The following is a 16,973-nucleotide window of genomic DNA, read 5'->3' as shown; positions in this document are numbered from 1 at the left end:
AAAGTTGTAGGTGGGATCGGTGTATTACCAGCTGGCTGCAGCAACACAACCAGGAGGACTTTGAGTTGGATAGCAGACGCGCTATCCGACGCTAGCCGCCGACCGCATCGATGATCGGGTGAAGTCTTTCGTCGCTCCGTCGATCGCTGGAACACAGGTGAGCACGGGTGTTGATGAGCAGATGAGGGCTGGCGTAGGTGGAGCGCTAATGTTTTTATCATATACAACACTTCCTTCTTCTCTCCTCTTCTCCCCTGTCCCTTGCGAGGGGGAGTTGCATAGGTCCGGTGGCCATGGATGAAGTGCTGGCTGTCCAGAGTCGGGACCCCGGGTGGACCACTAGCCTGTGCATCGGTTGGGGACATCTCTGCGCTGCTGACCCGTCTCCGCTCGGGATGGTTTCCTGTTGGCCCCGCTGTGGACTGGACTCCCGCTGATGTGTTGGATCCACTGTGGACTGGACTTTCACAATGTTATGTCAGACCCACTCGACATCCGTTGCTTTCGGTCTCCCCTAGAGGGGGGGGGTTACCCACATATGCGGTCCTCTCCAAGGTTTCTCATAGTCATTCACCGACGTCCCACTGGGGTGAGTTTTTCCTTGCCCGTATGTGGGCTCTGTACCGAGGATGTCGTTGTGGCTTGTACAGCCCTTTGAGACACTTGTGATTTAGGGCTATATAAATAAACATTGATTGATTGATTGATCATAGCTCTGACGAGGCCCCGTAGCTAAGTTAGCTTCAATGGCGTCGTTAGCAACAGCATTGCTAGGCTTCGACAGGCGGCACAGCATTAACCGTGTAGTTACAGGTCCAGTGTTTGGTTCGGTGTCTCCTGATAGTAGTATTGTTGATCTGCTGTCTATCCTTCCAGTCAGGGGCTTATTTCATTTGTTTCCATCTGCATTTAAGCACGATGCTATCACGTTAGCGCCGTAGCTAAAGTGCTTCGCCGATGTATTGTCGTGGAGATAAAAGTCACTGTGAATGTCCATTTCGCGTTCTCGACTCTCATTTTCAAGAGGATATAGTATCCGAGGTGGTTTAAAATACAAATCCGTGATCCACAATAGAAAAAGGAGAAAGTGTGGAATCCAGTGAGCCAGCTTGTACCTAAGTTACGGTCAGAGCGAAAAAAGATACGTCCTGCACTGCACTCTAGTCCTTCACTCTCACGTTCCTCATCCACAAATCTTTCATCCTGGCTCAAATTAATGGGGTAATCGTCGCTTTCTCTGTCCGAATCTCTCTCGCTGCTGGTGTAAACAATGTGCAGATGCGAGGAGCCTTTCAACCTGTGACGTCACGCTACTTCCGCTACAGGCAAGGCTTTTTTTTATCAGCGACCAAAGTTGCGAACTTTATCGTCGATGTTCTCTACTAAATCCTTTCAGCAAAAATATGGCAATATCGCCAAATGATCAAGTATGACACATAGAATGGATCTGCTATCCCCGTTTAAATAAAAACATTTCATTTCAGTAGGCCTTTAAAGATATTATTGCCATTATTTTATGGGACCAAATTAACCACTGATGTAATAATAATATACAATAATAACACATGTAAATCCTTTCAAATGCAATAAACATTTATTTCTCGTCTTGTTTTAACATTGTAGTTGGAGTGTAAACATAAAACTCCAGGTTGATTAAATAAAACAAATATTAACAAGATTTTGTCTTGAATAAAAATCACAAGTATAAACATTTTTAATTTGGGGCTGGGTGGGCATATGGCAGATTCCCAGTGACGAACTGCTGGTATCATCCATCCATTTTCTACCGCTTGTCCCTTTCGGGGTGGCTGGAGCCTATCTCAACTGCATTCGGGCGGAAGTCGGGGTACACCCTGGACAAGTGGCCACCTCATCACAGGGCCAACACAGATAGACAGACAACATTCACACACTAGGAACCATTTAGTGTTGCCAATCAACCTATCCCCAGGTGCATCATATCAGTATCAAATGTCAGCATGTACAGTATGTATGAGGAGTAATAATAATATGCAGCAGGCCCATAATTATACATTTCCCCATAGTTCCAATTGGGCATAAGAAGGTTGCACCTGTGAGTCCTCAGTGTGGGAGAAAATTCTCCCATGTGTCACAAGGTTCACACACACTCTTCACAATTAAATGAGGTGCATTCAGGGACCCTGGGATGTTACAGTACTCTCTCCTTGCAGCCCACCGGTTGAGAATCAGTATATTTTCTAGTATATATTGACTGTTATGATCAATATTCAGTGATTTATTGTCTTCTCTCGCCAGAAACCAAGACCTTTGCTGAGATCGTGGAGCCTTTCCATCCCATACGCTGACGTCACTATTGTTCTTCTAAATAAACACCTTACACTGCAACTATCTCTAGTCTAATTCATACAACACTTCCTTCAACTAGGAGAACAATGACAAGTCAGCATTTCACCAAGGCAGATGGGAGTGGATTTCAAATTAAGAGTTGATGTCCAGGAAACAAGAAGTCCAAGTCCTTGTTTATATTTTATTTGATTTAACTATTAGGGTCCCGGGACCTATAAGGCTCTAATAAAAATGCTAAAAAATAAGTCTTACAATATTTTCTGTCTGTCGCCTAAATATCTACAATCATCTTGAAATCTGTTTTATTTTAATGTTTTATGCCTTTTTGTTAAAGAAAACCCTGTTTTTATAATGGTCAATATTTTCCCTTCAAAGTGGAATATTTCATTACATTGATTTGATTTCATTATTTTTTTAATCAATGCCAGCGGGATTTAAAAAAACAAAAACAAACTTAACAGTCTGAGGGATCCAAAAGGGTCCCACTCATAAGTGTTAAAAATAAGTCATGCATTGCTTTACTTTTAAATCTCAAGATCAACTTTAGATGTATCAATTATAAGTTAAAAACATTTTTAGTGTTTGTTTTTTTTACCTCCTTTTTGTAAAAAATAACTTTGATGTGAAGTCATTGGGCCTTCATAAGGTCAATAATTCATAACATTGATTTTGATTCATTATTTTTTGAGCAATGGTAGTTTTAAATAAAAAATAACAGCCTTCATGGCTGCTTTGTGTTATTATAGTCGACATTACAACTTTTCACCTTTTTGCTCTTTTATTCCACTTTTAATGTTTTTTTCCCCAATAGTATGTGATGTGACGCAGTACCCGGACTGACCTGTGAGGGGCAGCCTTGTATGCGCCAGCATCCAAACATCCGGGGTATTAGGAAAAGATCAGAAGAATATACGGGGCAGCTGTTAGCTTACCTGCTAACTCCATTACGGTGGTGATTTCATATGCCAACTCTCCTCGTCGTTGTTTTTTGTAGAGTCCAAGACTTATAAAAGTGATAATGGATGAACATGTTTAGCACATTGTGCTCCCTTTTCTGAAGTCTGCTTCAATTTGAGCCCCCCGCTGTTTGTTTTCGCCGCCATTGTTGGTGCTTCCGCCTGGCCTCAATTATCTCGCCGCTGATTGGCTCTCTTTGCGTCACGTGATCAACGTCGCGTTCGCGTTGCCTCGGACGTCCCGACATCAGTCGGTAATGTTCACGTTGATTGAAGTAAGATATTCTTGGCTATGCGGCAATTGTGTGAAATGTGTGTAATGCAACATTGAATCAACACTCAGTATGTTGAGCAAGTGTGACAATTTAAGGCAGCACATTAGAGAAAGAGGCTAAGCAGCGGACACTTAATTAAAAGATCAACATACAGTACATTGATATGGTCATCCCAAATACACCAAACTACTTCTGCCATCTTGTGTCACATCATCAGGCTACAAACACATGATGTCAATACTGAAGTGTAGCGACACCATCCATGATGTCAATATTGAAGTGTAGCAACACCATCCAGGAGACTTTGGAACACCTGCCATCTTCAACGTGTGTTTTGGTTGCATAACGTCCAACCCGGTAGACATCTAGTCTTCCCCTTGTGGCCCAAGAAGCTCCACAAGACCGCCGTCAGCCAGAAAGTTTCCACGGCGACGTGTCCGTCCTGCGACAGAAGGTGTGTGTCACTTTGTGGCCAAGTTGTGATTCTGCTGTCCCATGATGATGATCTCCAGCACGTGGGTGAGGTCCATCATCTTGGTGAGCATCTCCATGATGTCAGCGTGCTGCCTGGCGCCACTGATGAACTCCTCCAAGGTCAACTCTCCTAGGACACACAGCGGGAGGCTTTAACTCTCCTAGGACACACAGCAGGAGGCTTTAACTCTCCTAAAAGTGCCTTATTGCAGGTCAACTTGCCAAGGAAGCAAATATTAACATGTGATGAATGTTTTGATACTTGAAGAAAGAAACAAAAGATTCACACAAGAACTAGGCTTGTCTCTCAGCGGTCACCTGCTAACTTTTGGATAACATAGCATGAATGCTAACGCTGGTCTTTAAAAAAAAAAGTAACATTTTTCAAAACTTCAACAAAATGTGGTTTCTGAGCATTCCTCCAATTCTCACCTTCTCCGTTCACGTCGATCTTTTCGTATATGAGCGTGACGATTTGTTCAGGAGGAATGTCGTAGATCCTGGTGATGTCTTGTATGGCCTGGAGGAGGACAGGACCAGGGTCAACTTACAAGCTAACTAGTTGACCAGGACAGGACAGGACCAGGGTCAACTTACAAGCTAACTAGTTGACCAGGACAGGACAGGACCAGGGTCAACTTACAAGCTAACTAGTTGACCAGGACAGGACCAGGGTCAACTAACAAGCTAACTAGTTGACCAGGACAGGACAGGACCAGGGTCAACTTACAAGTCAACTAGTTGACCAGGACAGGACAGGACCAGGGTCAACTTACAAGCTAACTAGTTGACCAGGACTCATTATTTGTCAACTACAGCCAAAAGGCAATAATACAAGTTAACAACAGTAAAATGCTATTATGGCCAGTCATTATGAGTTAACTCCAGCCAAAATGTCATTCATCACAATTAGGAGTTAACTCCAGACAAAATGGGTTTGAGAAACACAAAATTCCGTCATAGCCTGGGTCTCTGGAGAGGTGGTCCAGACTGAGACCAAGGTAAAAAAAATAAATGATGGCTTAACTACAGCTAAAATGCAATATTGATATTATTTATGGGTTAACTACAGCAAAATACTATTAATGATGATTAAATATGGGTTAACTACAGCCAAAATGCTATTAGTGATGATTAATTACGAGTTAACTGCAGCAAAATACTATTATTGATGATTAAATATGGGTTAACTACAACAAAATACTATTAATGATGATTAAATATGGGTTAACTACAGCCAAAATGCTATTAGTGATGATTAATTACGAGTTAACTACAGCAAAATACTATTATTGATGATTAAATATGGGTTAACTACAACAACATGCTATTTATGACATGATTATGGGTTAACTACAACAAAATGCTATTATTGATGATTAAATATGGGTTAACTACAGCAATATGCTATTTATGACATAATTATGGGTTAACTACAACAAAATGCTATTAATGACGATTAATTACGGGTTAACTACAGCAAAATGCGATCATTGACAATTATGGGTTAACTACAGCAAAATGCTATTAATGACGATTAATTATGGGTTAACTACAGCAAAATGCTATATATGACATATAATTACGGGTTAACTACAGCAAAATACAATAAATGACTATTAACTATGGGTTAACTACAGCAAAATGCTATTAATGACGATTAATTATGGGTTAACTACAGCAAAATGCTATATATGACATATAATTACGGGTTAACTACAGCAAAGTACAATAAATGACTATTAACTATGGGTTAACTACAGCAAAATGCTATTTGACATGTAGTTATGGGTTAACTATAACAAAATGCTATTAATGACTTAATTATGGGTTAACTACAGCAAAATGTGAGGAATAATTGAAATGTTGAATGTTCTTGCATTTAAAGCTGAGAGAAGACAAGAACGTTTGTCCTGAGCTCAAAAGACAAGATTAGTCTGCTTTAATCTCCACTTGCACTCCCTGACATGTGAGAGCAGTACCTTAAAGATGGTCCTGACATGAGAGAGCAGTACCTTAAAGATGGTCCTGACATGAGAGCAGTACCTTAAAGATGGTCCTGACATGTGAGAGCAGTACCTTAAAGATGGTCCTGACATGAGAGCAGTACCTTAAAGATGGTCCTGACATGGGAGAGCAGTACCTTAAAGATGGTCCTGACACGTGAGCAGTACCTTAAAGATGGTCCTGACATGTGAGAGCAGTACCTTATAGATGGTCCTGACATGAGAGCAGTACCTTAAAGATGGTCCTGACATGTGAGAGCAGTACCTTAAAGATGGTCCTGACATGTGAGAGCAGTACCTTAAAGATGGTCCTGACATGTGAGAGCAGTACCTTAAAGATGGTCCTGACATGTGAGAGCAGTACCTTAAAGATGGTCCTGACATGAAAGCAGTACCTTAAAGATGGTCCTGACATGAAAGCAGTACCTTAAAGGCCTACTGAAACCCACTACTACCGACCACGCAGTCTGATAGTTTATATATCAATGATGAAATCTTAACATTATAACACATGCCAATACGGCCGGGTTAACTTATAAAGTGACATTTTAAATTTGCCGCTAAACTTCCGGTTCGAAACGCCTCTGAGGATGATGTATGCGCGTGACGTAGCCCGGGGAACACGGGTATGCCTTCCACATTGAAGCCAATACGAAAAAGCTCTGTTTTCATTTCATAATTCCACAGTATTCTGGACATCTGTGTTCGTGAATCTGTTGCAATCATGTTCATTGCATTATGAAGAAAGAAGCTGAGCAAGCAAAGAAGAAAGTTGTCGGTGCGAAATGGACGTATTTTTCGAACGAAGTCAGCAACAACAGTACACAGCCGGCGCTTCTTTGTTTACATTCCCGAAAGATGCAGTCAAGATGGAAGAATTCGGATAACAGAGACTCTAACCAGGAGGACTTTTGACTTCGATACACAGACGCCTGTAGAGAACTGGGACAACACAGACTCTTACCAGGATTACTTTGATTTGGATGACAAAGACGCAGACGTGCTACTGTGAGTATGCAGCTTTGGCTTCTAAACATTTGATCGCTTGACCGTATGTGCGCAACTTTTTTTTGCGTATGTACGTAACTTTTTTAAAATATATAAGCTTTATGAACCTTGGGTTAGGTGAACGGTCTTTTGGGCTGAGTGATTGTGTGTGTTGATCAGGTGTTTGAATTGTATTGGCGTGTTCTATGGAGCTAGGAGCTAGCATAGGAGCTAGGAGTTAGCATAACAAAGACATAGGTGTTTTTATGCAGGATTAATTTGTGTCATATTAAATATAAGCCTGGTTGTGTTGTGGCTAATAGAGTAAATATATGTCTTGTGTTTATTTACTGTTGTAGTCATTCCCAGCTGAATATCAGGTACCGTGAGTATGCAGCCTTGGCTGCTAAACATTTGATAGCTTGACCGTATGTGCGCGTCACGTACGTAACTTTTTAAAAATATATAAGCTTTATGAACCTTGGGTTAGGTGAACGGTCTTTTGGGCTGAGTGATTGTGTGTGTTGATCAGGTGTTTGAATTGTATTGGCGTGTTCTATGAAGCTAGGAGCTAGCAGAGGAGCTAGGAGCTAGCATAACAAACACATAGGTGTTTTTATGTAGGATTAATTTGTGGCATATTAAATATAAGCCTGGTTGTGTTGTGGCTAATAGAGTATATATATGTCTTGTGTTTATTTACTGTTGTAGTCATTCCCAGCTGAATATCAGGTCACCCCCGGCTCTCACAGCATCTTCCCTATCTGAATAGCTTCAACTCCCCACTAGTCCTTCACTTGCACTTTACTCATCCACAAATCTTTCATCCTCGCTCAAATTAATGGGGAAATTGTCGCTTTCTCGGTCCGAATCTCTCTCACTTCATGCGGCCATCATTGTAAACAATAGGGAACTTTGCGTATATGTTCAACTGACTACGTCACGCTACTTCCGGTAGGTGCAAGCCTTTTTTTTATCAGATACCAAAAGTTGCAATCTTTATCGTCGTTGTTCTATACTAAATCCTTTCAGCAAAAATATGGCAATATCGCGAAATTATCAAGTATGACACATAAAATAGATCTGCTATCCCTGTTTAAATTAAAAAAATTCATTTCAGTAGGCCTTTAAAGATGGTCCTGACATGTGAGAGCAGTACCTTAAAGATGGTCCTGACATGTGAGAGCAGTACCTTAAAGATGGTCCTGACATGTGAGAGCAGTACCTTAAAGATGGTCCTGACATGTGAGAGCAGTACCGTAAAGATGGTCCTGACATGTGAGAGCAGTACCTTAAAGATGGTCCTGACATGTGGGAGCAGTACCTTAAAGATGGTCCTGACATGTGAGAGCAGTACCTTAAAGATGGTCCTGACATGAGAGCAGTACCTTAAAGATGGTCCTGACATGAGAGCAGTACCTTAAAGATGGTCCTGACATGAGAGCAGTACCCTAAAGATGGTCCTGACATGTGAGAGCAGTACCTTGAAGATGGTCCTGACATGTGAGAGCAGTACCTTAAAGATGGTCCTGACATGTGAGCAGTACCTTAAAGATGGTCCTGACATGTGAGCAGTACCTTAAAGATGGTCCTGACATGTGAGAGCAGTACCTTAAAGATGGTCCTGACATGTGAGAGCAGTACCTTAAAGATGGTCCTGACATGTCAGAGCAGTACCTTAAAGATGGTCCTGACATGTGAGAGCAGTACCTTAAAGATGGTCCTGACATGAGAGCAGTACCTTAAAGATGGTCCTGACATGAGAGCAGCACCTTAAAGATGGTCCTGACATGAGAGCAGTACCTTAAAGATGGTCCTGACATGAGAGCAGTACCTTAAAGATGGTCCTGACATGTGAGAGCAGTACTTTAAAGATGGTCCTGACATGTGAGAGCAGTACCTTAAAGATGGTCCTGACATGTGAGCAGTACTTTAAAGATGGTCCTGACATGTGAGCAGCACCTTAAAGATGGTCCTGACATGTGAGCAGTACCTTAAAGATGGTCCTGACATGTGAGCAGTACCTTAAAGATGGTCCTGACATGTGAGCAGTACCTTAAAGATGGTCCTGACATGTGAGAGCAGTACCTTAAAGATGGTCCTGACATGAGAGCAGTACCTTAAAGATGGTCCTGACATGTGAGAGCAGTACCTTAAAGATGGTCCTGACATGTGAGAGCAGTACCTTAAAGATGGTCCTGACATGTGAGAGCAGTACCTTAAAGATGGTCCTGACATGAGAGCAGTACCTTAAAGACGGTCCTGACATGAGAGCAGTACCTTAAAGACGGTCCTGACATGAGAGCAGTACCTTAAAGATGGTCCTGACATGAGAGCAGTACCTTAAAGATGGTCCTGACATGTGAGAGCAGTACTTTAAAGATGGTCCTGACATGTGAGCAGTACCTTAAAGATGGTCCTGACATGTGAGAGCAGTACCTTAAAGATGGTCCTGACATGTGAGCAGTACTTTAAAGATGGTCCTGACATGTGAGCAGCACCTTAAAGATGGTCCTGACATGTGAGAGCAGTACCTTAAAGATGGTCCTGACATGTGAGCAGTACCTTAAAGATGGTCCTGACATGTGAGAGCAGCACCTTAAAGATGGTCCTGACATGTGAGCAGTACCTTAAAGAGGGTCCTGACATGTGAGAGCAGTACCTTAAAGATGGTCCTGACATGTGAGCAGTACCTTAAAGATGGTCCTGACATGTGAGAGCAGTACCTTAAAGATGGTCCTGACATGAGAGCAGTACCTTAAAGATGGTCCTGAAATGAGAGCAGTACCTTAAAGATGGTTCTGACATGAGAGCAGTACCTTAAAGATGGTCCTGACATGTGAGAGCAGTACCTTAAAGATGGTCCTGACATGTGAGAGCAGTACCTTAAAGATGGTCCTGACATGTGAGAGCAGTACCTTAAAGATGGTCCTGACATGTGAGAGCAGTACCTTAAAGATGGTCCTGACATGAGAGCAGTACCTTAAAGATGGTCCTGACATGAGAGCAGTACCTTAAAGATGGTCCTGACATGAGAGCAGTACCTTAAAGATGGTCCTGACATGAGAGCAGTACCTTAAATATGGTCCTGACATGTGAGAGCAGTACTTTAAAGATGGTCCTGACATGTGAGCAGTACCTTAAAGATGGTCCTGACATGTGAGAGCAGTACCTTAAAGATGGTCCTGACATGTGAGCAGTACTTTAAAGATGGTCCTGACATGTGAGCAGCACCTTAAAGATGGTCCTGACATGTGAGAGCAGTACCTTAAAGATGGTCCTGACATGTGAGCAGTACCTTAAAGGTGGTCCTGACATGTGAGAGCAGTACCTTAAAGATGGTCCTGACATGTGAGCAGTACCTTAAAGATGGTCCTGACATGTGAGAGCAGTACCTTAAAGATGGTCCTGACATGAGAGCAGTACCTTAAAGATGGTCCTGACATGTGAGAGCAGTACCTTAAAGATGGTCCTGACATGTGAGAGCAGTACCTTAAAGATGGCCCTGACATGTGAGAGCAGTACCTTAAAGATGGTCCTGACATGTGAGAGCAGTACCTTAAAGATGGTCCTGACATGAGAGCAGTACCTTAAAGATGGTCCTGACATGAGAGCAGTACCTTAAAGATGGTCCTGACATGTGAGCCGTACTTTAAAGATGGTCCTGACATGTGAGCAGCACCTTAAAGATGGTCCTGACATGTGAGAGCAGTACCTTAAAGATGGTCCTGACATGTGAGCAGTACCTTAAAGATGGTCCTGACATGTGAGAGCAGTACCTTAAAGATGGTCCTGACATGTGAGCAGTACCTTAAAGATGGTCCTGACATGTGAGAGCAGTACCTTAAAGATGGTCCTAACATGTGAGCAGCACCTTAAAGATGGTCCTGACATGTGAGAGCAGTACCTTAAAGATGGTCCTGACATGTGAGAGCAGTACCTTAAAGATGGTCCTGACATGTGAGAGCAGTACCTTAAAGATGGTCCTGACATGTGAGCAGTACCTTAAAGATGGTCCTGACATGTGAGCAGTACCTTAAAGATGGTCCTGACATGTGAGAGCAGTACCTTAAAGATGGTCCTGACATGTGAGCAGTACCTTAAAGATGGTCCTGACATGTGAGAGCAGTACCTTAAAGATGGTCCTGACATGAGAGCAGTACCTTAAAGATGGTCCTGACATGTGAGCAGCACCTTAAAGATGGTCCTGACATGTGAGCAGTGCCTTAAAGATGGTCCTGACATGTGAGAGCAGTACCTTAAAGATGGTCCTGACATGTGAGCAGTACCTTAAAGATGGTCCTGACATGTGAGCAGTACCTTAAAGATGGTCTCCATCTCGTCCTTGTCTATTTTGCCGTTGCCGTCCTGGTCGAAGAGCTTGAAGTACCACTTGAGCTTCTGGTTGACTTCTCCTTTGAGCAGGAGACTGATGGCGGCGATGTACTCCACAAAGTTGATGTAGCCGTCCTGCAAGGAAACATTTCAGTGTGGCGCCTCACCTCACGTCCACACCTCGGTCTTACCCCGTCCATGTCGAAGGTGAAGAAGACCTGGTCCACGTAGCCGCTGGCCTCCTGCGTCATGCCGGTCATGTCCAGCATGGTCTTGAGCTCAAAGAGCGTGATGAGGCCCGAGGGAGACTCCTTCATGAACTTGGTGTACCAGTGGTGCATGTCCTCCTCCAGGATGTCTTCCAGGTTGGAACCGTGGGCGCCCATTTCTCAGGAGAGACCCAACAGGACTGACTGAGCCAGGAACTTCATAATCCTCTTGATCTTGGCAGGAGCCAAAAGTAGACTTAACCCTCTAATGGGATAAGAGGAGACCTTCACCACACCTTCCTCTCTTCAGTCCTTCTCACACACCTTCCTCTCTTCAGTCCTTCTCACCAACAAGTGCTGCTCTTCAGTCCTTCTCACACACCTTCCTCTCTTCAGTCCTTCTCACCAACAAGTGCTGCTCTTCAGTCCTTCTCACACACCTTCCTCTCTTCAGTCCTTCTCACCAACAAGTGCTGCTCTTCAGTCCTTCTCACACACCTTCCTCTCTTCAGTCCTTCTCACCAACAAGTGCTGCTCTTCAGTCCTTCTCACACACCTTCCTGCTCTTCAGTCCTTCTCACACACCTTCCTCTCTTCAGTCCTTCTCACCAACAAGTGCTGCTCTTCAGTCCTTCTCACACACCTTCCTGCTCTTCAGTCCTTCTCACCAACAAGTGCTGCTCTTCAGTCCTTCCTGGCCCATATTCCTTCCATCTTTGAAGATGTATATAAACACTCAGCTGGTCCACACTTCCAACAACAAATGTATTGAAAGACAAAACGTTGTGTCTTAGGTGACTAAAATATTCTAATTATGACATGTTCCTCATTACACTCCCACTTGTTTGCTCTTTTATCTTACATTTTAGTGTAGTTGTTTCCCTGTAAGAAGAGAATATTACAATTATGACTGCATCACTTAGTATGTCAAAAATGATGCCTGTACAAAAGTATTATTGTTCAGTTGCACATTTAAGTGTTTATTATTGTTGTATTTTTACCAAATAATTCATAAGTTTGTATTTTTATTTTTTAAATTAACAAATATATATGTATACATGTACATATACATATATATACCTACATACATATAAACACACACATATACTATATAATATATATATATACCTACATACATATAAACACACACACATACATATATATACATATATATACAGTATATACACATACATATATACATACATATATATACACATATATATATATACATATACATATATGTATATATATACATATATATATATACATCAATCAATCAATCAATGTTTATTTATATAGCCCTAAATCACAAGTGTCTCAAAGGGCTGTACAAGCCACAACGAAATCCTCGGTACAGAGCCCACATACGGGCAAGGAAAAACTCACCCCAGTGGGACGTCGGTGAATGACTATGAGAAACCTTGGAGAGGACCGTATATGTGGGTAACCCCCCCCCCTCTCTAGGGGAGACCGAAAGCAATGGATGTCGAGTGGGTCTGACATAACATTGTGAAAGTCCAGTCCACAGTGGATCCAACACATCAGCGGGAGTCCAGTCCACAGCGGGGCCAACAGGAAACCATCCCGAGCGGAGACGGGTCAGCAGCGCAGAGATGTCCCCAACCGATGCAGAGGCTAGTGGTCCACCCGGGGTCCCGACTCTGGACAGCCAGCACTTCATCCATGGCCACCGGACCTATGCAACTCCCCCTCGCAAGGGACAGGGGAGAAGAGGAGAGAAGAAAAGAAACGGCAGATCAACTGGTCTAAAAAAGGGGGGTCTATTTAAAGGCTAGATTATACAAATGAGTTTTAAGATGGGACTTAAATGCTTCTACTGAGGTAGCATCTCTAACTGTTACCGGGAGGGCATTCCAGAGTACTGGAGCCCGAATCGAAAACGCTCTATAGCCCGCAGACTTTTTTTTGGCTCTGGGAATCACTAATAAGCCGGAGTTCTTTGAACGCAGATTTCTTGTCGGGACATATGGTACAATACAATCGGCGAGATAGGCTGGAGCTAAACCGTGTAGTATTTTATACGTAAGTAGTAAAACCTTAAAGTCGCATCTTAAGTGCACAGGAAGCCAGTGCAGGTGAGCCAGTATAGGCGTAATATGATCAAACTTTCTTGTTTTTGTCAAAAGCCTTGCAGCCGCATTTTGTACCAACTGTAATCTTTTAATGCTAGACATAGGGAGACCCGAAAATAATACGTTACAGTAATCGAGACGAGACGTAACGAACGCATGAATAATGATCTCAGCGTCGCCATATACATACATATATATACACATATATACAGAGGTGGGACCAAGTCATTGCTTTGCAAGTCACAAGTAAGTCTCAAGTCTTTGCCCTCAAGTCTCGAGTCAAGTCCCGAGTCAAGACAGGCAAGTCCAGAGTCAAGTCCAAAGTCAAGACTGGAAAGTCTCAAGTCGAGTCCCAAGTCCTGCATTTTGAGTTTCGAGACTAATATTTTTACACAGATTGTGTATGCTTCTAAAACGCTGTATTTATTTATTAAAACAAGTGCATTTGAAATTGCAGGAAAAAAAATAGTGCTGACATTGCAATTCATAATAGCACTATTAACCAGTCATTTCAGTAGTTTAAACAATTTTAAACATTTAACTCATTCCTTTACAGAATAAACACATTTGCAAAAACAAACATTAACATACTATTGGTTGTATTTTATGAAAATAATATTACCACAGATTTGAGAAGGAGCAAAGATCTTCAATATTTGTATGTGAGAATCACAAATAAATCTTCTGGGGGAGGATGACGCCCCTACAGGGGTTTGGTTTACAAACTTTCAGCCCCACCTAAAACTAAATTCACCAGCCACCACTGATTATGATGCATTCTCATTTTAGGCAAAATATAAGACAATACTTTCTTAACAGTATAATTGTAACCAGGAATAAGTCTTCAAGTAACAATATTCAAATACTAACATTGTTGGGTAAAACAGCATTTGGTTTTATTCTGAATCCAGTGAAACAAATTGGTGGTTTTAGCTGGTATAATGACTTTCAGGTGTTTATATATGTTTAAGTATTTGGCAGACGCTTTTATCCAAAGCGACATACATAAAAAATACATACATAACAATCACTGTAAACATGATCATTTAAGGGAAGAATGTAATACAAAATATCAATACAAAGTGTCAAGACAGAATAAACTCTCTGCTGCTGCAGCAACAGAGATACAGTCTATAGGTCCCTAAGATATATAGATATCTAATGTATTCATACATTGTTTATGTAGTATATACGCATGTATATATAACCTAATCATATTGTTTCTTCAATTTAAAAATAGCTTACCGTTTTTTCCCCCTTCTCTGGGATTATATTCCCAGTTTTGATCTCGGACGTCTGGTCACTTATAGCGTATAAGAATATTATATTACTGTTAAGCAAACTATGAATAATAAAACTCGCCAAAACATGTGTCCGTTATCATAGCTACACGTATGACAAAAAACCGCGTGAAAATCAGTGGTATTCAGTGAGGTAAAATGAATTAAATGCGCTGACAGTTCATTGCTCCTGCCAAATCAATTGCACTGAGTGGAGCGGATCACCACTTCAAGATGGCGGCCCCGCGTCTCGTCTGCGCCAGTAGGCAGTAGCGCTCGATGCTGCGTCTACTTATAAGATGTCTATGGTTATAACGTTAGCAGTGAGTTTACAGCCTCACTGATTTAACTACGCAGCAAATAAAAGTCATGTTACTTAGCCAATAAACGTTATCTTACATTCAAAACTTACCCTTCTTTGTGCAACTTCAAATGTCGAACGAAGTTGGAAGTTGTTGCGTCTCCGTCTGTAATATTCGAACTGCGTGATTTGCATACGCAATTCGTTTTTTGTTGACCAAGTCGTAGTTTTTATACCCGAACGAAACCAACTTCGGCATAATTGTTTCTCTCTGCCGCATTGTTTGACAACTCTTGTTCGGTGGTTGTCCTGCAATTTGATTGGATGAATGCTGTGTGATGAAAACAACGTATAACTAATTTGATTGGCTGTTGTACTGACAGCGCACCAGCTGACACGCAGCACACACGCTGATAGACACAGACGTATAAAATGAAAGATACGGAGCGCTCCCAAATAACTTTTTAAGCTTTGGGTTTTGGGGAAAGTAGCAAGTCATGTCAAGTCAAAAGGCTCAAGTCCAAGTGAAGTCACAAGTCATTGATGTTAAAGTCTAAGTCGAGTTGCAAGTCTCTTTACATTTTGTCAAGTCGAGTCTAAAGTCATCAAATTCATGGCTCGAGTCTGACTCGAGTCCAAGTCATGTGACTCGAGTCCACACCTCTGCATATATATATGTTCCTGGTTGTGACAGGCGGGTGGTTGCAGTAATGGTGTACATATTTAAATCAATATTCTTCTCTTCTCCAATTGTGATTTCACGTTCTGGTTCCATGACCCGCCCTATCTTGCGTCTGATTGGCCTGCCCTAATGTTTGGCCTTAATCTTGACCAATGGTGAGTCATCATAGTAAACAACCAACCAATCAATCATGGATGTTCTTCTACGTAGCGCAACCAATCATCAATGATGTTTAGGTCGCCCCCTGTCGGTGGAGTTGTTTCGCTCGTAGATTCCATTTTTAACTTCATAACTTTTATTGGAAAAGCATAGTTTTTACCACGGGATGATCAAAAACCGCACTCTTTACGGGAAAACCGTCGTTATGGCAGAGACAGATCAAGATTTTAACACATTGTAGGTCGGAAAAAATAAATAATTGTATTTTTATATTTTTACAGAGATAAAAAAAAGAGGGTGAAATAACATGCGTGATTGTGGTACATTTTAGCAACTGCGCTGCCTTTTTTTAACCGCAAAATGTACGTTTTTTGTAGTTTACAGTGTATGTAAAGAAATAATGAAATACATCTGAGGGCAGATAAAACTGCAGTGAGTCAACTCGTCCACAAGATGGCGCCACAGCACACAATAACATCATTGCCGTCCTCTGCTCTGCTATTGAACACAAAACATTACGGATAAAAATATTTTGTATCTGCTGATACACGTCAAAATGCCAGATATCAAGGTCGATAATGATATTGGTGGATCTCTCCTGTGCAGGTGTACCTATTGAAGTGGCAAGCCCAAAGAAGATGGGGAGAACCCCCTAGGCCTCAGACCAAGGTGAGGGAGAGCGGGTCGATGTGGTCCTCCTGCTGGTGCAGGGACTGCCTGAGCACGTTGTAGACCATCTCCCTGCTCAAGGTGAACCTCCTCAGCTGCTCCTCCTGCTGCTCCGGCATCAGGAAGGTCAGCCAGTACTCGGCCACCACCGAGCCGTTCCTGCACAACAAGACCGGGGCAGAAGGTCAGCGCCGATTGGGATGGCGGGGGAGGAAAATG

General features: G+C 42.2%; 2 protein-coding genes and 1 long non-coding RNA gene across 6 annotated transcripts in view; 1 reads left to right on the top strand and 2 right to left on the bottom strand.

The window, feature by feature from the left end:
• The window catches only part of gbe1b (glucan (1,4-alpha-), branching enzyme 1b), a 341,974-nt gene that overhangs the window by 117,008 nt on the left and 207,993 nt on the right, over window positions 1-16,973 (bottom strand). The window lies entirely within an intron of this gene.
• On the top strand, window positions 7-2,367 carry LOC133659391 (uncharacterized). The gene is made up of 2 exons (XR_009827631.1): window positions 7-589; window positions 2,278-2,367. It is a non-coding gene; the product is annotated as an uncharacterized LOC133659391 (long non-coding RNA).
• LOC133658637 (guanylyl cyclase-activating protein 1-like) lies at window positions 3,664-16,733 on the bottom strand. 4 transcript variants are annotated; one of them, XM_062060877.1, is made up of 5 exons: window positions 12,957-16,733; window positions 11,553-12,452; window positions 11,347-11,496; window positions 4,466-4,553; window positions 3,664-4,194 (listed from the first exon to the last, which is right to left on the bottom strand). In XM_062060877.1, the coding sequence occupies exons 2-5, from the start codon at window positions 11,745-11,747 to the stop codon at window positions 4,115-4,117; spliced, it is 513 nt and encodes a 170-aa protein (XP_061916861.1). In that variant the 5' UTR covers window positions 11,748-12,452; window positions 12,957-16,733; the 3' UTR covers window positions 3,664-4,114. The 4 variants fall into 4 exon arrangements, with proteins under 4 accessions (XP_061916861.1, XP_061916857.1, XP_061916860.1 ...); XM_062060873.1 differs by having other exon boundaries at window positions 3,664-4,163; XM_062060876.1 differs by having other exon boundaries at window positions 3,664-4,163; window positions 11,553-12,284.

Source organism: Entelurus aequoreus, linkage group LG10 (assembly GCF_033978785.1).
Source record: "Entelurus aequoreus isolate RoL-2023_Sb linkage group LG10, RoL_Eaeq_v1.1, whole genome shotgun sequence".
In the NCBI taxonomy this organism is placed as follows: Eukaryota; Metazoa; Chordata; class Actinopteri; order Syngnathiformes; family Syngnathidae; genus Entelurus; species Entelurus aequoreus.
The sequence above is the reverse complement of the archived record's forward strand: the minus strand, read 5'-3'. Positions and strand labels throughout refer to the sequence as shown.

Coding starts and splice junctions, on each gene's coding strand:
- LOC133658637 (XM_062060873.1), bottom strand. CDS start 11,747: ATGGGCGCCCACGGTTCCAACCTGGAAGACATCCTGGAGGAGGACATG. Junction 4,554..11,346: donor AGATGGAGACCATCTTTAAG/GTACTGCTCACA, acceptor GTCCTCCTCCAG/GCCATACAAGACATCACCAG. Junction 4,164..4,465: donor GATCGACGTGAACGGAGAAG/GTGAGAATTGGA, acceptor TGTGTGTCCTAG/GAGAGTTGACCTTGGAGGAG.